The sequence below is a fragment of the Petaurus breviceps genome, unplaced genomic scaffold, assembly GCF_028583685.1.
Source record: "Petaurus breviceps papuanus isolate PSGF00001 unplaced genomic scaffold, PetGlider_PUasm1.0 126, whole genome shotgun sequence".
In the NCBI taxonomy this organism is placed as follows: domain Eukaryota; kingdom Metazoa; phylum Chordata; class Mammalia; order Diprotodontia; family Petauridae; genus Petaurus; species Petaurus breviceps.
This window is the reverse complement of record NW_027185655.1, coordinates 6,395,587-6,422,930: the sequence shown is the minus strand read 5'-3', so window position 1 is coordinate 6,422,930 and position 27,344 is coordinate 6,395,587. Positions and strand designations below refer to the sequence as shown.

Below are 27,344 nucleotides of genomic sequence, written 5' to 3'. Positions count from 1 at the left end.
CCTTTGGAAAGGATATCTCAGCTAAAGAGATGGGGAAAATTCCCTGTAGCACATAGAATAAGAGAAGGGATCAGAAACACTATTTAAAAGTGTGTATAAAGAACACTTTTCAAAAGTACGTACAGTCTCTAAACTTGGCTTTCTTAAAATGTCTCTCTTCTTTATTATTGTCTAGCAATGAACATTGTGCTCTTTTTTTCTTCCTGTCTAATGGTGCCTATAAGCTTAGCAAATGTTAAATTATATTTGAAATACATAGTGTGACCATCTCAAAAGTTCTTAGGCCCCTTCAAAGCAGATTTGAGGCAGTTTGAGGAGCAGTTCATTAGGGTATGCTTTATGAAGAATCAAAACTTTATTCTAATTCTTTGAAAATTGTACAGTGAAATATTGCCAAGGATATATGTGAACTTGACTTTCAGTAATTAAAAATGAACTCTCATAATTTCTTCCTCTCATTGCCATAGCTTTGGGCATTTTACCTTCAACACTTCTACACAAGATATGGTACTTACTCTAGGTGTAGAACACTCAGCCTTGAGCTGAAAGAGTTCGGTTCAAGTTCTATTTCCTAGCTGTGTTATCTTGGGTAAGAGACTTGGCCTCTATAATTCTGAGTTTCCTCAATGAATTATTTGGGTTGACCCAGCTCTAACATTCTGTGATTCCAAGGGTGGGGTGGTGAAAGGGAAAAGGCAAAATTCATTAGCATCTCTTGGAATTTTTTTTAGGGAAGGTTGGACTTCATATGGGCTTTGAAGAAAAATCTCTTTCCTATTTGTATCTTAGTTTTTTATTGCTGTTGGTAATCTTGGTTTTTTTTTTTTTTTTTTGCTATTGGTTATCTTTACTACAATTCAATATGAATATAAGCCACTCAGGTTTTATAAAAGCCAGATTTGAGGGGAAATTGCATCCTGCATTTGGACCAGCCAGATATCTGTGGTCTTGCATGCTACCAGTCTTGCCTTTTGATTTTGCAAATGAGAGTACATTCAGACCTTGATTATGCCTCCAAGAACTATGTTAAACTTGGTTCTTGAAAGCAGATATAGTCATACTGCCTTTTGTGAGTAGGCATGTGTAAAAAGAATAAAACAATCTTGGAGTTAGGGCAAACTGTGGTACCAAATCCAAGACAGGTGGTCATTCATCCTGTATTTGAATGTTTCCAGTGACAGTGTTTCTATAGCTAGGTAGGAAGGATATTGGCAATCAGGAAAATATCCACGCAGGTGACAGGTAAGAAAACTCAAACCCTGTAGATGAGGTTTGGGATAAGGGATGTTTAACCCTAAGAGTAGGCTTCCAGAGATAAATAAGCACCCTGCTACTGAAGTATTCTGAAGAAGAGGGATTAGCTGCCTTATGCTGGGCTCCAAAAGAAAAACAAGTGCTTGCTGTGTGCCGAGATTGTGCTAGGTATTGGAAATAAAAAGACAGGAAGGAAAATCGTCTTTATCTTCAGGGAGCTCGTAGTTCATGTTTTATTGGTCAGAAACATGTGAGTAGTTAAATAAGTACGAATTATGTGCAAAATGATATTGGTGATGGAGTGGGAGCGCTGCTAACTATGACAGGAGGCCCAGACTTTTGTTGGAGATGGTCCCCGGGCCGAGTTTTGAAGGGAAATAGGGAGTCCAGGGAATAGGAGGAGGGAACCCATTCCAGGCTTAGGAAATACTTTGTGCAATTTTAAAAGAGGAGTGGGATATTGAATGTAGACCAGTTTGGCTGGAATGCACAGTAAATGAATAACAAGTAATATTGGAATGATATTGTGAAAAGATTTAAATGTCTAACTGGGGATTGTAGTTTATCTTGAAGGCAATAGAAAACCCACTCAAGCTTCTTTAGTTTAGGGGTGACGTTTGACCCTAGGCTATGGAAATGGAATGTGAATTGGAGAAGGAAGGGAATGCAGATAGAAAGACCAATCAATAGTCTAGTAAAGAGTTAGAGATTTAGCTGCTGATTGTTAGGGATTGTGAGCCTGAGTGACGTGGTAAAAAGGATGTGTAGATTGCAAACCTGGGTGACTTTGAAGGATGGCAGTAGTGCCTTGGACAGAGATAGGGAGTTAGGAAGAAACATGAGTTTGTTGGACACGTTGAATATCAAACGTCTGTGGGACATTCAAGTAGAACTTGCCAGGTATTGGAAAGTTACTCCTTATATTGAGCCAAAATTTGCTGACGTGTAATTGCAAATCATTGATCCTAAATGTGCTAATCCTAGTTTTCCCCCTTGAAGCCAAACATAATAAGGTTAATCCCAATCCCACTTCTACAGAACATTTCAGTTATTTCAGCAATCAGGTGATCATTTATCCCTGTAAGTCTTCTCTTAAGGTTAAACATCCCTAATTCTAAACCTCATCCAAAGGGTTTTGAGTTTTCTTGCCTTTTTGGACACTTTCTTGGATGCTTTTCTGATGGTCAGCATCCTTCCAAAAACATGGAGCCTAACTCTAGAAACAATATTCTAAATGTAGTTAAAGCCATGTTTTTTATTTTGGTCACAATCATTGCTATTCCCATATATATATATATTCTTTTTGGAGGGCAAATGGCGTTAAGTGACTTGCCCAAGGTCACATGGCTAGTTTTTGTGTTAAGTGTCTGAGGCTGGATTTGAACTCAAGTCCTCCTGACTCCAGGGCCAGTGCTCTATTCACTGCCCTACCTAGCCACCTGCTACATTCCCATATATTTAATGTTGTGATCTTGCCTTTGGTATTGTTTTATTGAGTAGTGAAACAGTTATCTCTGAATCTTCTATGATTTTAACATGCATGGAAGAGAATTGGTTCTCTTGGTAAATAACAACCTATGATCTCTCAAAAAAATTAGTCCTAACTCACCATAGAGGAAAACCAAGTGGGTAAAAAAGACTTACTGACCTATACTATGATACTGTCTGTGTGGCCTAATGGGCGTACGACTTGGAAATTTTGTCCCATAAGTATGTTTATCCTGGACAGACTGTATTTGGTCCAGAATGGAATAGACAGAAGAAAGTTAGCTGGATTGGCTTTGGGGAATTGAATAGCCCTCTTGAATGTTGGCGGGCTTTTCTGGAAAACAAAGGGCCATCTTTAATTCTTCTTTTGGATCAATCTTAATTATTATACTTGAAGAGCCTGGAACTTCATTTTTATCCTTCATGTTTATGCAAAACAAGAACAAACAATATGGACATATTTCACTCTCAGCTCATCCAGATCTTTGTTACATGTGCCATAATTTTTTTTAGCCATTCAGAAATCAAAATAAGAGCCTTTTTGTTTCTAGTTTTTGTAATATCACAAAAAATACAGACCCATCTTTTTTAGAACTAATTTTCTTCTGGTGATGTCATACATCTTCAAAACATGGAATACCATATTTCTAAGGAATTAAAATTACAGTTTAGCCAAAGACCAATGGACCATCCTAGAAGTTGGTATTGGAAGAGGCCTTAGAGACCATCTGCTCCAGTCTGTGCCTGAAAAAGAATCCCCACAAAAAATGTACTCAGCTGGTAGTCAGGTGGCTACTGCTTGAGGACCTGCCAGAAGCAGGAGCTCCCCAACTCTCAGGGCAGCCCCATCTTGATTTCGGATAGCTTTAATGGGCAGGAAGTTTTTCTTGGCATCCATCTCCCATTGACCTCTTTTTTTCACCGTTGCTCATCATTCTGCATTCAGGTCAGGCAGAACAAACTGAATCCCTCGGCAGCTAGGTGGCACAGTGAATAGAGTGCGGAGCCTGGAGTCAAGGAGACCCGAGTTTAGATCTGATTTTGGACACAACTAACTATGTGATCTTGGGCAAGTCACTTCCTCCACTGTAAGAGAGGATAATAACAGCACCTATCTCCCAGTTGTTGGGGGGATCAAATGAGATGGCACATCGAAGCTGCTGGAGCAATGCTTATTTTCTTCTCCCCCTTCCTCCTTTGTCTTCTTCCATGTAACAGCCCTTCATGTGCTTGAAGATATGTTGTACATATTCTGTGCTCTCTCAAGACTAAACATACCTGGTTTCTCCCACAGATCCTCATATAACTTGAACTCAAGGCCCTTTACTATCTGGGTTACTCTCCTCAGGAAACTTCAGGGTAAACCCTGGTGCCAGTGAGACTTGAGCCTAACATTTTAAATGAGGTCTGAAGAGGGAAAGCACAATCTCTACTCTCTATTTCTGGGAAACTGTGCCCCTCTCAGTGGTGCTCAAGTTTGCATAAGTCTTTTTGGCTTATGTATCACACAGCTGACTCGTTGAACTTGGAGTCCACTAAAATCAATCCTCCAGACATTTTTCTGAAGTGCTCTCTAGCCCAGTCTCTCCCACCTTACACAAGGCTTTGCATTCATCTATAAAAAGTCTTCTTAGATTCAGCCTTTTGCTCTAGCCTGTGGAAGATTATTGAAAGGAGTTGTTGTTGTATCAGAGTGAGTTTCACACAAGATGAAATTGCAAATCTTAATCATTTAGCACCTAGTTTTTTTCTCCAAAAAAGGCAAGGGTATTGGAGTTTGGGGGGGGGGTCATCATTTGGACAGTCGCCATCATTGTATCATATATAGTTTTCAGAAATGCTGTTTTTTCGTGTTAATAAATATGCCTCAGTGAATAATTATTTGCTGCCATCAAACCAGCATTACTTTCAGAAAAAAGGGTTCTTCTTGAGTACTTAAGTCACTATTTTCAGATTTTAGGGGTTTGTACAATGATCTATAGTTAGGGAGAAAAAAAAGAGTCCACTTAGACAGCACCTGAGCAAGGGGGCTCTGTAGCTATTTTATGTTATGTGATGCAAGTTAAGCACTGTTAAAAAGGTAGGTTTTGAAAAAAGAGTTTCTGGGAAGGGAGTCCAAAATTTGGGAGTCTGACAGTTTTTAGAGTGGAGGATGGTTATAGTTGGCAAACGATCATTAGTGTGGTTGGGTTGAAAAGTAGAGGAGAATGTGGGTTGTGGGGCTTGCAACACAATTTGACTCTCTTAGTAGCTACAAATTGAAGACTGGGGACAGGTGAAAATGTGAATGCTTGTCTTTTGTTAGCTTAGTATTAGTACTTTCCTTTCAGCTGTGATTTTAAAAAATATTTTGCACTGTGTGTACTGGGTGGCAAAATTATTTAGGCTAAAAATTTAGTTGAATTCAAGTACTTATTAAGCATGTTCTATTTCTAAATCTCTGTGCTAAGTCTCTAGGGTTGAAAAACACAGCCTCTGCCCTCTAGGAGCTTAGAATCTAAAAGAGAGAGAGAGAGAGTGTGTGTCTCTTGTGTGTGATGTGTGCATGTGTGTGTAGTGTGTGTGTGTGTACACACAGATATGTAGATATGATACAGGGCAAAGGTCTAAAAGAAATAGGGAACTTTTTTATCTGAGGGATAAGAAAGCTTCATGTAAGACACAAGTATGGTGGTTTAAGAAACGTTATATTGAGCTCAAATTTGTTAAATCATTGATTGTTTTGCTGTATATATGTTCCTGAAAAATGTATCAGTAACATGAAGGTTGGCCTGAATGTTCTTTAAGCTTTAGCTATCTATTGTCTGATCTCCCCTTCTTTTCTTTCTTCCCTCCCCCTTTCCCAGTCCTCTGACTGTCAATCTCTCCACCTGTGGTCTATGCCCACTGCCTCCATTTCCTCATCTTTTGCTCAGAGGATTATAGATTAAGATGGAAAACACTTTAGCTACTCTTTAATTGAGGGATTCTGCCCCTTTCTGTTGTCAGTAGGTAGTAAGTAACTGAGCTGGGATTTAGCCTAGGTCCTCTACTTCCTAAAGCACAGCTTTTTCAGCTTTTTTTAATGCCTCCCACCACTCACCCTAACACTGTTCTCTCTAACATTACTGATGACATTTTCGTTATATAATCCGCTGGCCTTAGTCCTTATATTTAGCATTTCTGGGGCTTTTGTGTTCTTTCATTGACCACATCAGCTTCCAAGGTTGCACTTATCATCTTGATACATATATAGCTCCCAAATCTGTTTCTGTTCCCAGTCACTCCACTAAGTTCCATTCTCACACCTCCTGCTGGTTATCTCTGCCTCAAATATAACATGTTTATCTGTATCTCAAACATGACATGTTGCAAACTGAACTTACCATTCTCATTCTCCTCCTCCCTTCCTCCTAAAGTTCCCATTTCTGTCAAAGATTAAACATCAACTTCCTTTCTTCCTTTTTCTACTCCCCCATAGGCAGTCCATTGCCAGAACTTGTCAATTCTCCTTCTGTAGTATTTGTCAAATCTGTCCAATCCTGTCCATTCACATTGCCACCACCCTAGTTAATTAAGGCAGGTTGTGATATTGTGGTCTGCAAAGTCCACTTCACAGTAGACAGCACTGGGCAAATGTATGGACTGGAACAGTCTAAGCAGGAGGAAGGAACTAGCATTGGAAGTTGGAAATGTTTGAGAATGGCCTATGAGGGGATGACTCTGGAGAAAGCAAAGAGGGGAAGACCAGATCCTGGGCCAGTATAAGGTTTTGTAGGAAGGACATCTTAAAGATGGGTAGTTAGCTCCCCTGCTGACATATGCCTTACAGGGGCTTGCTGGAAAGGTCCCGGAGGGAAGACAGAGTAGAGATGGAGATATCTGATCCCTGACTGACATATGACTCTGTGGGAAGGTCTTGGAGAAGAGACAGTCCTGAGGCAGCGTAGGGAAATGTGCTTAGATAATTGGTTCACCTCAGTAGTGTCTGTACCATATTTTAGTTTGGGAAGATGGGCTAAGGAATATTTTATGGGAGAATTTAATTGCTGTACTTGATTTTTGCCCTTCTCTTCTAATGACTTACTCATTTAAGTCTTAATTTCTCCATATTATGTCACCTGTCATGTTTGTCTCATTGAAAAGATCATTGCTTGTGCAGTTACCCTTTTTTTTCTTTTACAGCATTTGACATTGCGCAGCAAAGAAATGGTGATGGAGAAGCCAAGTCCCCTGCTCGTCGGGCGGGAATTTGTGAGGCAGTACTACACTCTATTGAATAAGGCCCCAGAATACTTGCACAGGTAACCAGAAAACACACGGCTAAAATAAAGACAGTTTTGTTGTGCTGAGCATCGTGTAAGACTGCGCTGAATTAGGAGGATCCCTAGATAGTTCTTATTTCAGTTTTATTGTGCTCAGCTTCATGTAAGACTGTGCTGAATTAGGAGGATCCCTAGATAGCTCTTGTTTCTGTTCATTCCTCATTTCTTTTTTCTCTTTTTTCATCTGTCAGTTTCTCTCATTCTTGAATGTGGCACTTTAGCTTTTGCCCCATGACTTCATTTTTTTTGTTCTAAATTCTATGGATCTTTTTTCAGAATTTTAACACCAATCAAAGTATTTCATTTCCACCCTTTCTGGATACATGAAGTTTATTGTATATAGTTTAATTGGTTCAGTTAATCAGTAAGTCTTTCCTAATGCTTTGAACTAAATGCTAGGTTACAAAGACCAAATAGGAAACGATTCCTACTTGAGGATCTTGCCTGTTATCTAAGGAGACAACATGTATATACGTCAGTAAGTTCATCTAAAATGAATACAGGATAATTAGGGAGGGAGGACACTAACAGACGGGAAATGACAAAAGGTCTTGTCTGGCTGGTTAAGAGAGATGAGCCCAGTTTGGCTAGACTGTAGAGGGCAGGAAAGGAAGGAATCCATCAGGAAGCTAGAAAGAGCTTGGGACTCGGTCATGGAGGGCTTTAAAAGCTGAACAGAGTTTGTGTTATGGAATCAGTAGAAAAACTGCTGGAATTTGGTTTGGGGGCACTTAAAGAAGATCACTTTGGCTGCTGTGAGCAGGACAGATTGGAGCAGGGAGAGATAAGACAGAGACCGACAGAACCTGACTCTGCAGTTGGCCAGGTGAGATGTGAGGAAGACCTGATCTGGTGCTGACTGGGTCAGTAGATGCTGATGTATAGGAGAGATGTCGTAAACATGGAAAAATAGATTTGGCAGCATATTTGGATATGGGAGGTGAGGGAGAAGAGTTGAGGCTGTCAACTTAGGAAACTGCAATCAGTAAGTAAGATGATGGGTTTGTTTGTTTTTACAGAAATGGGTAAGTTTTAAAAATTATAATGAAATTGACAAACACCATGTAAAACTAGCAAAGTGTAACAGAAGAAGAGGATTATATGTGAAACTAATCTTTCAAGGGCTAAGACTAGAACAAATACCTGGTATAAGGTGCTTCTGGTAAAGAACTCTCCTTAGCAATGCAGGTCTTCACCTTTTCATCAACTTAGTGTCTTAGTTGCTTAGAACACTGAATGGGTAAGCAGCTGGCCCAAGGATAGTAAGGGTCAGAGGGTCCCGATCCCAGGTTTTCCTGGCTCTGGTGCCAGCTCTATCCCCTATGTCACTTTTAATTCAACAGAACTTTCAAAGCTCCTTGCCATTTGCCATTTCCTTTTGGCTATCTCTTCTCTCTATTTTTTTTAAATGCTTAAATGACACTTTTTTCCTGACAAATATTGCTAGTCTCCTCCTTGCTACTTCCTCAGATGGGTGTGGGTGAGTGGGAACAAAACCCTTGAAGCAAATTTTAGTAGTCAGACAAAACAAATTCCCACATTGGCCATATTCAGAAATGTTGTGTTTGCTTCTGTAACACTTCCATCACCTCTCTGTCAGGAGGTGGGTATCATTCTTCATCAGTGATTCTCTCAAAAATGCAGTTGGCCATGGCATTATCAGGGTTCTTAAGTATTTCAGAGTTTTTCTTGTAGGATGAATTATCCTCCTGGTTCACTTTGGTCTTTATCAGTTCACGTAATTTTTCTCAAGTTTCATTTCTATACTGCATTTTCTTTTAGTCATTCCCCAGTGGATAGGTACCTTCTTGCTTTTTAATTCTTTGCTTTTACAAAAAGATATGCTAGAAATGTTTTTGTATATTAGGTCCTTTTTTTATTTTTTAATCTTTTTGTAGGTATAGGCCAAATAGTGGTGTCACTGGATCAAAGAGCATGCCCAGTTTACAGAGTTTTGGCACATAGTTCCAAACGGCTTTGCAGAATGACTGGAACAATTCACAGCTCTGATTCATTAACTTGTGGTTGTAACAATCATTGTTTTCCACTTTTTTTGTCATCTCTGCCAATCTGATGAATGTGAGGTAAAACCTCATAATTGTTTTAGTTTGCTTTTCACTAATTAGTGATTTGGAACATTTTTTCCAGAGGGTTGTTGATATTGTTCATCCCCTCTGATCATTCTTTGGTGAATGAATCTTTTGCTTCTATACTTGAATTAGTTCTTTACATATCTTGTAAGTGAGATCTTTGCAAAAAAAAAATTCTCAGTTAACCTGTTTTCTAATTTTAGTTTCCTTTGTTTCATTTGTGCAAAATCTTGAATTTTATGTAATCCCAAATGGTCCATCTTATCTTCTGAGATCCTCTCTAGTCCTTATTTGGTCATGAACTCTTCCCCATCCATAGTTAGAAAAGCTTATTTCCTTCCCTGTTCTTCTAATTTGTTTATTATGTAATCTTTTACTTCTGAGTCACATATCCATTTGGAGCTTTTCTTGGTAATACAGTGTGAGATAATTCTGCTGTATCGTTTTCTACATTTCCCAACAGTTTTTTTTAAATCAAATAGTGCATCTTTATACTTAGTATTTGGGATCTTTAGGTTCATAAAGAGCCCTTGTTATTGTGTTTGTTTCTAGTATATTGCTTATTTCTAATTTGTTCCACAGCTCAAATCTTTTTTAACTAGTATCAGTCTGGCAAGCCCTTTTTCTTTCTGCTTCCATAAATAAGAAGGTTTGGAAGATGACTTAGTTTTGAAGGAAAGGTAATAAATGCTGTTTTGGATTTGTTGAATTGGAGATGTTTCTGGGGCATCTGCTGAAGAAGACAGGAGAGGATGGGATCAAGGGGACGTGAAATGTTGGCCTTAGCAAGAAGGGCCTCGTTATCAGATACTGAAGGAAAAAAGGAGAGAGTGAGGGGTTTGGTAATAAAAAGAAGGGGAGAAGAGTGAACCCATGGCAAATGGCCTCAGTTTTCTCTGTCAAAAAATGAGCTTCTCATGTTTATATAATACATTAATTTTTTTTTTGTTAACTCTGTTGATACCACCATAGTATAGTTTGAAAAAAACACTCCATGAATGCAATAATAACTATGCATTATCTTTACAGGTTTTATGGTAGGAATTCTTCCTACGTTCATGGTGGAGTGGATGCGAGTGGGAAGCCCCAGGAAGCAGTATATGGCCAAAATGTAGGTGAAGTTTTCCCTCTTGCCAAGGGATATGGGTTGGAATGGCTAGACAAAATGGAAATTTGGCATAATACTAAACATTCAAGAATATTTGTTCAGTGTATGTGCCCAGTTCTGTGCCAAGTTCTTTGAAGATACAGAAGCAGATGATGTGATCCTTGTTCTCGAGCACAAATAACAGAATAAACAGTGATGTGTGACATTACACCTCATTGCCAAATTGTGCAATAGCAATAGTGCTATAGGAATCAAAGAAGCAAAAGTGAATCACAATTGCATTGTCCAGTTGTGGTGATAGGTAGCTGGGTGGCATAGTAGATTGTGGTAAACTTTAAGTCGGGAGGACCTGAGTTCAAATCCCCAATTTAAAAATGGAGTTACTAATAGCCCTTTCCTTTCAGAGTTGTTAGGCTCAAATGAGGGAACTTGCAAAAATCTACTATCACTGTCACAAAGCACTTTGCATTTGGTAATGAAGAAAGACTATTGAAGTAGGATTTCACCCAGGCCCTGAAAGGAGTATAAGATTTAGATTCTTTGTCAGAATCATCATTGAAAAAAAAGGGCAACTGAATGAATATTGAATAGTGAAAGTGGATATGAATATTCCACTGCCTAGTGGGTGGGGTAGTAGTGCCAGGGGAGTCCAGATGAGATTGGGCTTTAGATCAGATAAAGGCTTTGCTTGGAATTCACTTGAGGCCATGGGGTTTGTTTGTTTTTGAGCTTGGAGACTAATAGGATAAAAGCAGTGATTTTAGAGTTGTTTATCTGGTGGGATTGATTTTGGGTGGGTGGGAGGGTATCCAAAAAGTAAATTGGTTTGGAAGGTAGTAGGGTAATTGAGATGAGGTGATGAGGGGCTATATTAGGAAATAATAGGCTATGTTAGAAAATAATAAACCAGGGCATTATTCAGTGTTATGTTTTGGATGTTTTAAAATGTTACTAACAAAACTAAATTTTGAAGCTATTTTCATTTAAATATCAGTTAATATCATCCTTATCTCCTTCAAGTTTCTTTGCTTATCCTTATAAATTTATTCAGAAATTTTTTTTCTAATTGTAGCTGGTATATATTCTTCTTTAAGTTTGTCATTTTATGTAAGTTTTTCCACATCTTTATATTCTTCCTACATACCTATTTTAATTGCCCCACTGTATTTGTTGGTTTGTGTTGGTAGAGGGATTATCATCAATGAGTAAGCCCCCTACATTCATGAAATCACAAGTCTGGAACAAAATACCTCCAAACTTTACATTAACAAGCCAAAGATTATTCAGTCTATTCTTGAGCATTTAGATTTGTTTCCAAGTTTGCTTTTTTGCCATTATGAATTATGCTGCTTTATTCCCAATAGCGAATTATTGGATCAAAAAGCATAGTTTTTTTAAAAAAAAAATTTGGTATGCTACCAGATTACTATCCAGAATGATTCCAGTTGCAGCATATAAATGTATTTTCCCCTGAACTCTCTCCTAAGAGAGACTTACTTAAGTCTTGGTATTTTTGTTTCTCTTTTTAAAAGGATATTCACCATAAGGTATTATCTCTGAAGTTCAGTGAGTGTCACACTAAGATTCGTCATGTGGATGCTCATGCAACCTTGAGTGATGGAGTAGTTGTTCAGGTCATGGGTTTGCTTTCCAATAGTGGACAACCAGACAGGAAATTTATGCAGACCTTTGTCCTGGCTCCTGAAGTAAGTTCCTTGAGTTTTCATTTTTATCAGTACAACTGGTTCTAACTGCATTGTTGGTTAAGCGTGCAAAAAAACCTCTTACTTGTTTCAACTTCTATATTAAAGTAATAGGCTCCTAGATTTAGAGTTCAAAGACTTAATGGAACAGGTGACCTTAGAAGCCACCTATTCCAATCCTCTGATTTTTAGAAGAGGAAATAGGCCTTAGGAGATGAAGTAGCTTGTCCAAGGTCATACAGGTAGTAAATATATTGCTAATTTTAAAAGATATGTTTGGAGCCTATTCGTATAATTCATGGCATCTATCTGTCTGTAATTGTGGTTATTAGAAATTGAAAAGTAAGCATTATTTTAAAATAAATAAATCATTTTTAAGTTTTCAGAAAACAGTGAGGTGACTATTCTGCTATATCTGCAACAGTTTATCTTTTTAAAGGATTGCATTGTCCAGTAAGCTACTCATTCCTGATTTTTTTTTTTACGCAAAGTCTGGTAAAAAGTACAGTTACTTTCTTTATTTTAAAAGATCTCTATCTAAGGGGATTAAAAAGTACCCCATAAATGATAACACCAAACCCAGTGCCCTTGGTTCTGTGAAAATATGAATAGGCAAAAAAAAAAATGCAAAGGAAAATATGCAGTAAATAGTAGCACTGCACACTTGATGCTTAGGTACTCAAGTGCTAGCTCAAATTATTAGGTGGTAGTGTTTCTATAGGGTTTGGTTATAGTGGCTAAGTATCACAATTGTGAAACTTGATTGGGACAAATTTTATGGGATATGCTTGCCCAATGTAGAATTTGAAAGTAGAAATTTTAGTGATTCATATTAGGTAACATTTTGGATGATACAGTAGAAATAATTTTCTATTGAAATTTATTTTTTAATTTGTGTACATATGTGGTTTTGAATTTCAGTGTTGTACATGGTTAGGATTTTTTTTCCTTTTCCTGCAGGGATCTGTTCCAAATAAATTTTATGTTCATAATGACATGTTCCGTTATGAGGATGAAGTGTTCTGTGATTCTGAACCTGAACTTGATGAAGGTAAGGGAAATTAAAAACTAAGCACCCAAGATTCTAAGTTAAAACTTAGGTCCTTATAATTTAACCACTTTTTTTTAATTGGGAAATGACTTTTTTTTTCTTTGCACATTCACACTTTTATTCTGTTAAAAATCTTCTCAAACACAGTGTTGATCACAAAAATGATTCACCTTGCCATTTGAGAGAGTGTGGGGTACAATTTGAAAGCCATATGTTCTGAGTTCATAATTTGCCTTTGTGGAGAGATGAAGCACCTGAGATATTGTTCTTGAATGGCAGGTGTTACAAAAGCAGTCTTTTTAATATTCATATCAGTCTCCTAAGGAGATTAAAAATTCATGTTTTTCAAAAATTTCATGTTATATTTCCTGAAGAGAGATGCTATATTTTATATAATGTTTGTCAGAATCAGAAGAGGAAGTAGAAGAGGAACAGGAAGAGAGGCAACCATCCCCTGAACCTGTGCAAGAAAGTGCCAACAGTGCTTACTATGAAACTCACCCTGTAACGTAAGAATGGTTCTAGTGTTCAGAAGTTAAATTGGACCTTATTGCATTGTTCCAAAGGGCATTTGTTTTTCTAGAAATACCATGGAGTTGGTAGAGGTAAATTAATTACATCATTTTGAGCTTCTGGGTAATGGCTTTTATCAATAAGATATCAATGAAGTACCTACTATGTGCTAAGTCTTCTGTCTTTCTTAGAGGAGCTGGTGTCATTAATTTAATGCACAAGATACAGAACTTTTGTTAAACTTCAGAAAAAAGTACCATGGACTCTGAATTTAGTGTGTTTGTAAAGGTTAGGAATCGACAGTTGACACGCTGGCCTGAAATCAGTGTAAATCTACTATTAATTAGACACTGATGAGGAGGGGATAGCCCTTCTATTTTAGCTGGTTGGGGTGGAGTGGTATTGCCAATCATTTATTATCCTTTGGCCCTTAACTGTTCTTCATTTTGTTCCAAAATCATTACAAACTCATTTACACATAGTTAAATGCCCATGAAATTGAAGATTGGAAATTGAGTTGCGCTCAATTTCAACCAATAGTTTCAATTAGACATTTGAGAGTGAACAAAATATCTTGTCATAGTAATGGAATAGAGGAGCCTTTGGAAGAATCTTCTCATGATCCTGAACCGGAGCCTGAATCGGAGACAAAAGCTGAGGAGTTGAAACCTCAAGTGGAGGAGAAGAACTTGGAAGAACTGGAGGAGAAGTCGGCTTCTCCACCTCCTGCAGAACCTGTTTCTCTGCCCCAGGAACCACCAAAGGTTAGATCAGAGTGATCTCTTTGTAGATCTATAGCACTAAATGTTCCTACCCAGTGCAGTACATATGTTCAACTTTACTTATTTTAAATAAGTTGAATATATTAAAATGCATAGTGAAATTCATGGATATTAATTTTTATATCTGAAAGTTGCTGTTTGATCTTTTGATCTTAAATACCTGAACATAGATTTTCATGTTTATGTTTGTTTTTTCTTAAAAGATCCCCAGACAGGGTTGTAATGATTGATTTAGTGATGGCTCAGTCACAAATGTGCTGCATGTAATACAGTATTAGGATATCCTGCAGTTTCATGAAAACTAAATTGCTATTTCATTCTATACTGTAGCATCCTTTGGACACAGATGAAAATTGAAACCTAGTAGTTGAAGCTATATAGCACAGACCCTTCCTAAACAAAAGAGTTTACTAGAAAGTTTGGGAAACAAGTCTTTTGTTTCCATTTTAAAATAAGGTCCTTTTTCTTTTAGAGTACTGTGTAGTCTGGATTAGGCATTTGGTTAATGAAGATTATACTCAAGTTGATAAAAATGTCTGGACAGATTTCACATCTCATTCACAGATTATTATTTAGATCTGCTTTAATCCCTTTTTCTGAATGTGATTTATATTCTAAGAAATAGCAGTGCAATTATTTCTTGAGGTTCTTGGAAGGCTAAGATTTATTTTGGGTAAGGGGAAGGGGTGCTACTCTTAGAGGAAGTGCATCATATGTTACTATAAGAGATTGGGAAATGTCTGCTAGTCTTTCCAGGGAGTCCTCTGTCCCTTGCACCCCTCCTGTCTCCCTCTGAAGGGATAAAAGGCGGGGTGGAGGTGGAGTGGGGGGCCCTAGCGGCAGGATTTTCCCAGATGAGCAGCAGTGTGGTTTGTCGGCCACTTCCTCCATAGTGTTTTTGGCGGTGTGGCATGCGGAGGAGCTCATTATCTAAACATTTGGAATCATTCATAATTTAACAAGCGGGCTCTTGTAATTGAGGAGCTTCTGAAAGTGGGCTCATAGGCTGGCATGTTGATGCCTGTACTGAGTTGTCTTCATAAATAAATAGTTTAGAAATGAACAGAAAATATGTATTGGGAAGTGTCCCTGTAGAAATGTTGGTGGTTTTCCATGATGAGTAGTCTAGGTCTGTTGCATTTCCTGCAGGCTTTCTCCTGGGCTTCAGTGACCAGTAAAAACCTGCCTCCTAGTGGCACTGTTTCTTCCTCTGGAATTCCACCCCATGTTAAAGCACCAGTCTCACAGGTAACCAATCTGTGAACACATTGGATTGTATCCTTGTTACATTGCCAATTGCTTACTTTTTTTATAAGTCAATCAGAAATTGTCATTTGCTTAAGCATACAGAAAACCAACTTGTCTTATATGTTTATGCACTCATTTTAAATGCTGAATCTCCATTATATACAAATAGGTGGTATTTGAGGTATGAGTGTTGATAATGCAGATTAAGTTGGCCTCCAAAGTACGTGTTATAACTTAAAGACTTTCAGAAAATATCTAGAGGTGCTAAATTTCACTTTAAAAAATTTATAGCAAGGAGTTTTTGGTTTTCTAATTATGCAGCCTGTGAGGAATTTTATTACTTTACTTTGGAAAAATAAAATATATGACAAAGATTCATTATTAAAATAGAAAATCATCTTTTATTGTCTATTGTATGTCAGTCATGTGTGGTTCACATCTTTTTAAATGGAGCCTGTACCAACTTATGACTGTAGTGTTCTCTTACTGATCAAATATTTTACAGACTAGTGTCAGACCTTTGAAAAATACTGGTAATGTAACTCATTACACAGTGTCTGTAGGCATTGACTTAGGTCATATCAGAATTGATGGTCACATTTATGCTAAGGAAGTATTTTCCAAAAAATAATTGGGGACTATTTGGTTATCCTTTCCATGCAGGCATAATTTTAGATCAAGAATCAAAATTGGTTTTTAGTTTTGAAGTAATTAGCCTACTTTCTGTGATTTTCTTTTTCAGTCTTTGAAGTTCTTCTGAATGACTTCTAACATTTTTCAGCAAGAACTCTTTGAAATAATGTGACCTCTGGGTCTTTAAAACCATTGTGTTTTTTTTTTTCCCATGCTCCTTCTGATACTGTACTGCATTAAGCTTGTTGTGGTGTTGCTCAGTTTTCATAGAGCCTTTTTTTGTTGTTAATTGTGTGTGTGTATGTGTATGTGTTCATGGATTTTCTAGGTTTCTCAGCTAACTGAAAAGGGGAATTGACTTCATATTTGCTAATCTTTTTCTACTAAAATTTTCCTGTTCTGTTTTTTTAATACTTTATTTGGTTTCTAAAGGCACTTATTCAACTGTAGCACATATAGGGATTTAAAAGGATTTTCTTATCCTTAAATAGTCTGATGATGTGGACATAGGGTTAATTTTCCCAGGACCAAGAGCAAATGAAAGCTATGTCCCTGCGACACAGGAGGATTGCTGCCAGTCACCATTTCTAAGATAATGGACATTTGTCTTCTAGTAAAAATTTGTAGTTTTATTCAGAAACTTTGAATAAGATTCTAATGTAATATATGTTTATATATAAACATATATATATAAAGCGAGAGAGATTACATCAAATGATACAAAATTCTAGGGCACTTGAAGTACAAATATACAATTAAGCGAGTTAATGTAATGAGAGAACTTAGTAGGAATCAACTAGTTCATGGAAAATAGTATATGTTCAGCTGTTTTTTGAAGGCTAGTTAGCTGGTCAGCATCTCTGTCTTTACAGGAGACAGTGACCTCCAAGCCAGTAGGGCTTGGTACTTTTACAAGCACTCAAGCAAAATGTTCATGTCCCCCCACTTACTCTTCTCCACCCCCTCACCCACCTTTCCCCAAAATACTCTAGACTTTATAATTATATTATTAAGCTCACCAGTTTTTGTTGATTGATCCAGAATTAATGAGAATGGACAGCATTAGCACTTCTATAAAATCACTAAAAGAAAGCTTCTTCACCTTCTGTATTATTTTTCCCCTCCCTTATTCAGGCATCAGTATGCATGGCTGTAGTGATGAAACATCACTATGTTTGGAATTTATTTGCAGGTTTTGGATAGTGGTTTAAGCCTTTTCTTCCTTTAAATTGTTGAGTATAAATGTCTCCTTACCCATTCTGATCTTAGTTTTACTTCTAATTCTTTTTACTTAGTTCATTTTGAATATAGAAGAGACAGATTATTATCAGCTAAGGGTTATACAGTTCTGTTTCTAAAGATAAAACTTGAAAAAAAAAAGTGCATTTAAGAAATACAAAGAAATTTCGTTTTCTCATGTGAATTTCAAGTGACAGTTATGTTAAGATACTGTTTTAGTCATTTTTAAACAAATACCTATTTTGCCATGTAGTTTTTAGTGAAACCCTGTGATTGTGTAATGCTTCCTAGCGCATGTAATCTCGTTTGATCCTCACAATAATCCTGTTTGGAAAGTAGGTAGTATTTGCTCAAAATGAAATTCGGAGAGGTTAAAATCATTTGCCCTGAGTTACATAGCTAATTAAACTTGATGAACTAGAACTCAAACTCTGATATTTCATGGAACTTCTGAAATGTAAACTCTGCATCGATTCAGATGCAGATAAGCAACCCATCTATAACTTAAAGGTCACAGAGGGTTGCCTGAAACCCCGAGAGGCTGAGTGAGGGAGTTACCCATAGTCAGGGCCTGAGCAGCCCGGCTCTTAATTGACACAAAGGCCAGCTCTCTATGTACTATCTCATGCTGCTTTTTAAAAGCAGAATACTACTTCAAAATAGCTTTATTTAAAATCCTCACTGTAAGATTCTTTGCAGTTTTCTCTGATTTTAAATTATACAAATATAAACATCTCTGATTTGTTACATGAGCCAGTACTATCATAAATTTTCAGCTGTCCTTGCATTGAAGAAACTGAGGTTAGACGTCCAGTGACTTTGCTGAATCTGGTTCAGTTGATGTAATAGAACCAAGGTTTGAACACTGACTTCCAGACTTATTTGTGGGTTTATACTCCATAACACTAGGAATTATGTACTTTTTGGAGTAGTGGTAATGGTTCCATTATTCTCAAAGATCAGACCAGGCAATAGAATTTTGTTTCTTGGAAAGAGACCTTACAGTTGAATCATAATCCCAGTAATGGTTTTTTTTATTGGAGAACAGAGGGTCCTCAAAGCCTTTATGCATCAAGAATAAGAAGAGTAGACCAGTTTGCCCTGTTCACAGGCAAGAATCCCTCACAGTCTATTATTTGTTTAATTCAAAGACTAGAATAAAGGTTAAAGAATGTGATTTTCTGTTTGAACATTGTTTTTTCATTTGTAAAATGGGGGAGTTGGATTAAATGACCTAAGTTTCCTTCCAACTTTTTTTCTGGACATTTTAAGCAAAGCAGAGCCAGCAGTTGAATAGTTATCAGTTTGTGTAAGAAAGAACAGTAAGGAAATCTTTGTGGGGGATATCAGAGTCTGTTGATAATTTAACCACATCAAGGAACTTCATTTGACCAAATTCTTAGGCGTCTGCCTCTACTTGGGGGACAGGAAAAACGAATGATCTGCTTTTAATTTTATAAAGATAGAGGGCTTAACTTTTTTTTTTTAACTTTTGAGCCTTGTGTTCCTCATCTTCATGTCATTTTAATTAGATGTCTGCAAGTGATAAGTTATTATAGCAATGATACTTTTCTGGTAGTGAAGTGGATGCTTATTAATGGTGTGCCTGTTTGGTTTGCTTCTTTCCTTTATTTACAAAATAAAGGTTATTTTCATAAGGCTTGAAAGTGTATTTCCATGTGATGGGTATTTAAGCTTGTTTGAGATTATTTCTAGATGTATTTTTTTTTTTTTACCATCTGGTGTTTATCTGATTTGTGGTTGGGAAAACAGAACAACTGTTTGGATTTCATTTCCTTTACTACTTAGAGAATTCTTAATGGATCATGACTGATGGTGCTATCCCATGTTATCTTCTGTATGTTGTTCTTAACCAATCTGGTTGGAAGCCCATTACTTTGTATAAATTTGTCTTAGTAAGAATTTCTTTGATTTGTTATTGGATCTGTCCTTGATCTAGCCAAAATAAGTCAAAATTTATTTTTAATTGGTGAGTTAACTGGGCTTCCATGAAAAATAGACACTACCCTACAGTCCTAGATTGGTACAGAGTACCTCATAAAAAAAATTTTTCACATTGATAGGTCTTTATATTAAATTCTTCCCAAATTATCATTATAGATACTTGTGAACTGTTTGTAATTATTTAAATTTTACAAGTACCTGCTGTATTTCAGGTGCTATGTTAGCATATTGTTTAATGGTCTTTTTTTCTCCCATTTTAGCCAAGAATTGAAACTAAATCTGAAGCTCAGTCTCAGCCGCCTCGTGTACGCGAACAGCGTCCAAGAGAACGACCTGGTTTCCCACCACGGGGACCAAGGCCAGGTAAGGCTCCCTGTTATCTTTGGTAAGCAGCATTTAAAGCATTTTCAGTTAAGACCATTCTTAATTAAGAATGCTTTGGTGCTCTGTGGTCAGCAGGATCTGCTGAAAATAAGGACATACTGTGACAACTAGTTGACCAAAAATAGGTTTTATTTCAGACTGTAAAATGTAGAGAAGTTCCCTGCATCGATGGACTCACAGGTCCAGACCCTCTCCCTGTGAAGAATGTTCCTTTGATGCCTTTTGTTTTTACATCAGTTGTTTGTGGCTGTGCCCCCATTTCCCAATCTCCATGCATCTTTCCTTGAAACAAAGAAAAATGGTTAAGGAACATCTTGTGAGGCAGTCACAGCACCTGATGAGTGGATTTGTGTTTGTAATGTAATACCAAGCAAAGGCAACTTCCCAGGTTCGAAATACCAGCATAGGTGCTCTCTATTTTATTCAGTAACAAACCCAGAACAGAGAAGATCAAAACATGACATCATTCAAAATACAGTATTTACTAAGTATGATTAAATAATCTCCAAGTACTACCCCACCCCAGGACCTTCCAATCATTCAATCAATTACAAAGTCTCTGTTCTAAATACTTCTCCACCCCTAGGCTGTACCTTAATTAAGTCCACCACAAAGCCCCTCTTCTCAAATGGAGATTAGTTTCCAAACATAAGTAAAATACATTCATTTGCTCAACCATAGAACACAAAAAGGTCAAAAGTTCCCCACCCCTGGATCACAATTGAATCTACCCCAGAGTTACATCAAGTTTAAACACAGCACTTAATACCCAAATGGAGGTCTTTTCTTCATCTTGACATGAGGCAAGTTCTCAGCAATCTTAGTTCCTGGAGAGACAAGGCTTAGCAAGGCCATAAGATACATTGCCAGTCCCTTCATGAATTTATCCTCTGTCTGTAGAACAGCCCTAGAACCCCTGAACACATTAGCAAAGCCCTCTCCCAGGATTTCTGTAAACATACAACAAGAAAATCCTTCTTCAGGGCTTCTGAACCAACAGAAAGGCTCCCAGACCCCTGCAACAACAGTACTGTCCCTCACCAGTGGACAGTATTCACTCTCTGTCTGCAGGACAGTCGCAGGCCTTCTTAGCGAACAGCCAGGTTCCAGGACTTCTTCAACAAAAGGACAGTCTTTCACCAGTGGACAAATCTGGCAAAATAACATCAAAACAGACAGACAAAGTACCAGCAAAACAGCCATGTCTCCTCAGTCCTTGGCAGCTCAGGGGGGCAGGTCTCAAAAGTCCAGGGCAATTCAAAGCGGCCACCAGCAATTCTCTTAGTCTCTCTCTCCACGAGGTGCTGCTACCAAAAAAAGATCTTCCGCCTCTCCCCAGTGTCTCTCCAAATCTACGTCACCAGCTCCTCCCACTTCAGGACTTTCTTTTCACATCAACAAGCCCATCCCACAGGTGGGATTAACAAACTCTGGGTTTTAATACAATCAGTTTGAAAACCAAGCCAATACAGGGGAATCTTTAATTGCCATTACTATCACAGTGTTCTCTCTCTGAGCTCTGGGACCAAAACTCTTAGCCACTTCACTCTTCATAAATAGCTTAATTGGCACACTGGATTTGTTCTGTGAAGTTTGGAGTTAGTCAGAGGGCTGCATTTGAGGACCTAGAGGGCCACATGTGGCCTTGAGGCCAAAGCTTCCCTACCCCTGCACTGGCCAATCTAGAAAATTGTTGACAGACTCTTTAAAATTTGACTGTGGAAATTCAGACCTGGCTGCCAAGAACCCCTGTTTTCTTTCTGGATGGCCTCAGCGACCTTCTCCTCAGGATTCAGATGAGAAGGCATCAGAATATGCTGGACCTTTGGGTACCTTTGGAGGTCTAGTAACAGACATGTCGTGATACTTTGAGAAGTATCAAGAGTTCTAGATCTGTTCCTGGGTCATAGCTTCAGAGCTGGGAGGAGCCTTTGATGTCCTGGAGTCCGATTCCCCCATTTGATAAATGAGGAAACAGACACAGAGAAGGGAAGACACTTCCCCAGGATCACACAGCTAGTGAGACTGAACAGCAGAATTTGAATCCAGGTCTTTCTTACTCCAAGTCAAGTGTTCTTTCTATGTTTTCCAGCTTAGCATAATGCTTAACTAGATCCCAAATACAGTTCATATAATTTGGTGAAATTCCTTTAGGGATTTTTGTTTATTCTGTGAGGATTTTTCCTCTCCAGAAGGAATAGAAAGCATATCTCCATTGAAGAATTTTAAGAAGGAAAAGAAAACGGCAACACTGTAACTTATAATGACTGAGCTTGACGTAGGAGAAGAGAGAGAGAAGATGCCCCTCTTCCCCTTCTTTGTAGAGATGAGGGATTTTAGAGTGGGGAACCGTCATGTCAGATTTTTCACCTGCTGGATTGTTTTGTTGGACTTTTTTCACCTCGTCGATAGCTTGCTTAAGAGGGAAGGAGAGGGATATATTCAGAAATAAATAGGTCGTCAAGATAGCAATAACAGTTTTTCAACTCACTAGAATTGTTGCATCTTTGTTCATAGGCCGAGGAGATATGGAGCAGAATGAATCAGATAATCGAAGAATAATTCGTTACCCAGACAGTCATCAGCTCTTTGTGGGCAACTTGCCCCATGACATTGATGAGAATGAATTGAAGGAATTCTTCATGAGTAAGTCTTCTTTTTAAACAGCTGATTTTATTTTTAAAATTAGCACAGGCACTCAAGGAAGAGCTAAAGTACTGACTTTTCTTGGTCGTGGAGCAAGTCAGAGTTCCTGCTGCTGTTTCCTATTTTGTCACTTCCCCACACTCTTTGCAGAAAGGTACCAGTTTCTAGCAGTTTGTCGAGAAATCATAAGAACATGATACGCCATTCTGGCTACTTTCTGTAACATGTGCTAAGACAGGGGAGCAAGGAGAAAGAATGTAGAGCCTTGGAGTGGAGTTCAGTATATGCTGATGGGCAGGGGAGTGGGTCTGACAACTTCTGTGAAGTTTAAAAGCCATTCTTGTTTTAAGGCTTGTCTTTCTGTGTGCTGTTGTAGGTTTTGGAAATGTAGTGGAGCTTCGCATTAACACCAAAGGAGTTGGCGGAAAGCTGCCCAATTTTGGATTTGTGGTTTTTGATGACTCTGAGCCGGTTCAGAGAATCTTAGTGGCAAAAGTGAGTGATCTCAGACTTACCTGAAATAGTGTGATCTTTCTGCTCTGTCTCACAGCACTAATGGGATTTATTAGCTTCATAGGCTTGGAGATAAAGAGTGGGAAGGAACTCCTGAGGTCTTCACCGAAGACTTTGGGGCAAAAGCAGCGGATCTGGAATCAGAAGCTGCACTCCAATTCCATTTCTGTTCCTTATGTCTGTGTGACCTTGAGCATAATGTCAAAACTTTATGGTCTTTTTCAACTCTAAATACTCTGATCCTATGACAAATCAGGGCACTCCTTGGTAATTATGTGAATAATGAGTTATAAAATATCCATGAGTTTTTCGTAGCTTGCCATTAGTGAGGAGGGCGCATAATTTTCTATATTTCAGTACCTGGAAAGGGTGGGAGGTAGAGGCTCAGGATTGTTAACAGGGGAAGAGGGAAGGTTGATTGGGCCTTGGTGTTTGGTTGTCGCTGGTTTTTTTTCTTTAAAGAATTTTCCTGTGTCTCTGAAACTTAGTGACTGAGTATCTCATTTAACCACTTAACTTTTCTCTCCTTTTTAAAGCCAATCATGTTCCGGGGGGAAGTCCGCTTGAATGTAGAAGAGAAAAAAACACGAGCTGCCAGAGAGAGGGAAACTCGAGGTGGAGGTGACGACCGGCGAGACCTGCGGCGCAGCGAGCGGGGCCCTGGGGGTCCACGTGGCCTGGTGGGCGGCGGCATGATGCGCGAGCGGGATGGCAGGGGGCCTCCTCCCAGAGGTGGCATGGCACAGAAACTCGGCTCTGGAAGAGGCAGCGGGCAGATGGAAGGCCGCTTCACGGGACAGCGGCGCTGAACCCCACTGTTGGCAGACAGGCTTGGCAGTGGCACATTATTCGTCGTGTTTGCATTCTTGTTAATTTTTTTGGCTTTGGAATGTGACACAGCCTTTTTGATCATTTCTTTGATGTGAAAAGCATCCTTTGGTTACCAGTTAAATTGAGGTGGACATTCTTTCCCCAATTTCACAACAGGATTCACATTGTTAATTTATAAACCTAGACTTGGAGAATTAAGGACTGTGAGAAATGACCAATATCTTAAATGACCTGCAACAAAAGTGAACCTAAAGGACATGCCCAACTGAATTCGGGTCCTTTTCAGTCAAAAATCCTCTGCTGCACATTTTGTTTAAGTGTTACTGTTTCTGCCTATTACTGTTGGAAACATCAATAGTGCAATTTGTGCAATTGGAGAATCTTGCCTTTTTTTTTTTTTTAAGAACACTTGGCTAAAAAAAAAAGATACAAAACCCACCACCAACAAAAAAAAAAGAAAAAACAAAAAAAAGACAAACTCGTGTTATGCACTTATCAGAATGCACTAATGGGTACTCTGAACTCAATTCCATTGACATCTGCAGGAGGAGGCAGCAGGAAAACAGAAAGTCCTACTTCTTCTCTAGATAGAGAATAGATTCTGAAAGATGCAGGCATCCGGCCTGCTGCTGCACGTGTAAACCTTACCAAGACTATAAGTATATTCCAGAGGGAAATCATATAGGTGTGAACTAAATACTATGGTCCAGAACTCTATTGCTCTGGTCTTGAGTATTAGACCAGTGTAGTAGCTCATCTAAGATTTTTCTACCTGCCCCTCTTCAGTCCAGGGATGGTTGGCTGCTCACCACACTCCTCCTCTCCTTTGTCCTTTCTTTAAGCTGTGTACAGTGAAAATTGTCCTTACTGTATTTTTAGTTCTCTGGTAATGTAATAAGCATGACGGTGCCTTCTCTTAATACATCATTCCAGTCTCGCTGGTGATTTTGTACAGTAGAGTGTATGGTTTGCTGTGCTGCAAAGCCAAACAGCTGAAAAATGTTTAAAGAAATCATTGAAATGTATAAAAATTGCAGTATCTTTCAATCAGTAAAAGTTGACTAGCATGTTCTTTCCCTTGCTTTCAGTTAACAGCTGTGATGCTTTTTGTGGGAGGGAGGTGCGGTGGCATAAGGGAGGGGTGGGAAACGAGGGTGACATCCAAGTATTCCCCAGGCCTGACTTTTCACTTAAAAAGCATGAAGATGAATGAATGTTGGCATTTAGCATTTGGTGGTGCTTTTGAAAAGTCAATCAACTTATGTACATTTCTAGTAATTTTTTTAAGTGATCAGATCTATACGTGGCAATTAAAATAAAATGAGGATACTGCAATTTTCAGAGCAGAGGGCAGCTATAATTGTTTGCATCTTGTTTTGGGAGGGGAACTGTCCATTTTGCACAATTCTTGAACTAGTACCCATGTGGCTCAGAATCTAGGGCTGGGGCGACATCCTTTTTTAATTTTTACATGGATCTTAAGCAGTTCTGTGAGGAAGGTTTGCAACTAGTGAATGCTATCCTGCCTTCATAGAAAGTTTAATTGAACTGCAAAGCAGCAAAGGATATTACCCCGTTGTGTGCAGTGGTATTCAGTCAACACCAGTATCTGATGCTTCAGGTTAAGAGTGGAGTGGATAAGTGTGATGGACCACTTAAAGCTGCTTTTAAACATGGAAGACCTCATTACATTGTAAACCTTTTTTTTTTTTTATGCATATGGTATAGTAGCAATTTGTTTCTGAATTATGCAACTGTTTGCTCTCTAGTAGACTTGGCAGATGATGCACATCTTTGTTTTTCCTGTACTGAGTAATGTGAGTGAAATTATATCTGTCTAGTTTTTTTCTTTCCAAAATTGAGGTCTTCCATGTTTGATGGGAAGTCTTGCACTATTTCAATATGTTTTTTTGGGGGACACATTTCATGGTTTCCATTTCTGGTTTAAGGATTTTTTTTTTTCTGTTTGAAACCGTTTTACAGTTTCAAAAGTTGAGTATAGTACTTGAAGTCCTAACCAGAAAACATGATTTTGGTCTTGAGTTGTTTTTTTTTTTTTTTTTTTTTTTGAGTGGGGGAAGGCAAGGCAGTTGGGGTTAAGTGACTTGTTCAAGGTCACACAGCTAGTGTGTTAAGTGTCGGAGGCCGGATTTGAACTCAGGTCCTCCTGACTCCAGGGCCGGTGCTCTATTCACTGCATCACCTAGCTGCCCCTGGTCTTGAGTTTTGAAGCCTTTATTCAAACTATTTTTAAAAAGTAGTTTATTACCCATGTTTTCTTTTAAACCTTGTTAGCCCATATCTCATGCCCTCCCCCATCCCTTCCCTTTTTACCCTACCTTCTCCTTCCCTTCCTTACTTTGGTTATTCCTAATGCTTGATCATCGCCCTGCGACCATATAAACTCTTTCTGGCACCAGGAGTAATTACAAATAGAAGTGTAGAAACCTAGAACAGCAAAGAGCCATTCCGCTTCAGTATTGCTTCTTTGAAAACCATGGTTAAATCATTAATTAAATATCAAACAGAAGTTTACATGGTGATCGCTCACCTACTGTACTGTGGACTTTAACATGCTTGTCCCCCCTTTTTTTCAGCAAAAGCAAAGACTCATCTACCATTACTGTTAATTGCTGATTTGTTGATGGTAGTTTTTGATCATTCTGACCCCATTTCAACAAAACTGGCTTTACCATTTGGGCTTGAGTTAGGTATAGAAGACAGTGGATTACCATCTTTATTGCTGTAATGTGTTAAGCATTATATGCTCGTAGAAGCTAGTTAATTGTTTCCGGTGGAAAGTATTCTTTGAGTTTCCATTTTGAATGTGTTTTGACTAAACATACAATAAACTACTGATGTCTGCAGCATTTATCTATGTCCTTAATTTAATCTGTAGGTTTTTGTTCTTGAGAACTATTTCTCCAAGTTGCGTTTCACATAGCCTTGTTAAAAGTCAAAAGAAGGAAACACCCTAAATTTAGCTTGTTTTCAAAGACTGATAGCTTCTAGATTACATATAATAAAAGGAAATTATTTAAAAACTGTTCTAAGTTTATCCCAGTGGTCTGGGATAAAAGTTTAAGAATGTTGAATAGAAGAAATAGTAAGGAAGATCACAAGAACTGCTTTGTCTATTACAGGAGGAAACCTAGAATCCTGGATTCTCTAGTTTACCTACTGAGATCAACATCGAGAGCCAAACTAGACTGTCTTTCAAGGACCATCAGAGAATCAAAAGGGAGAATTATTTCAGTCTCTTGGCATAGATAATTTGATATTTGTAAGATCTGATATGAATACATGATTTAGATCCCTTATTTCAAATCATATGAGAATTATGGCATGTACAATTTTTATGTGCTATTATAGTTATTTTAAGGTGAAATTTTTCCCTTTAAATAAAATAACATAGTGAAATATCTTCTCATGGATCACATCCTCCTGACAGTTTGTTTTAGGGGCAGTAAAAGAACCAGAGCAGGTACTTATATTACCTTTGGCAAAACTGTGGTAGAAAAACCAAATGGAGACAGCTACCTTAACCTTGGATCTGTTTGTTAGGTTGATCAGTTTTTATTAACATGTGGAA

The 27,344-nt window shown here is 38.2% G+C and overlaps 1 protein-coding gene across 3 annotated transcripts in view; it reads left to right on the top strand.

The window, feature by feature from the left end:
• Positions 1-26,622, top strand: part of G3BP2 (G3BP stress granule assembly factor 2) — a 39,142-nt gene extending 12,520 nt beyond the window's left edge. The window contains exons 2-12 of one of the 3 annotated variants that reach the window (XM_069091896.1): positions 6,907-7,025; positions 10,166-10,247; positions 11,777-11,950; positions 12,908-12,998; positions 13,411-13,507; positions 14,095-14,275; positions 15,443-15,541; positions 19,639-19,741; positions 22,280-22,408; positions 22,785-22,903; positions 23,458-26,622. In XM_069091896.1, coding sequence (XP_068947997.1) covers positions 6,931-7,025; positions 10,166-10,247; positions 11,777-11,950; positions 12,908-12,998; positions 13,411-13,507; positions 14,095-14,275; positions 15,443-15,541; positions 19,639-19,741; positions 22,280-22,408; positions 22,785-22,903; positions 23,458-23,730 — 1,443 coding nt within the window. In that variant the 5' untranslated portion in view covers positions 6,907-6,930 and the 3' untranslated portion in view covers positions 23,731-26,622. Of the gene's footprint in view, positions 1-6,906; positions 7,026-10,165; positions 10,248-11,776; positions 11,951-12,907; positions 12,999-13,404; positions 13,508-14,094; positions 14,276-15,442; positions 15,542-19,638; positions 19,742-22,279; positions 22,409-22,784; positions 22,904-23,457 lie in introns of all 3 variants that reach the window. The other 2 variants (XM_069091889.1, XM_069091904.1) reach the window with 2 other exon arrangements.
• Positions 26,623-27,344: the final 722 nt, after the last annotated feature.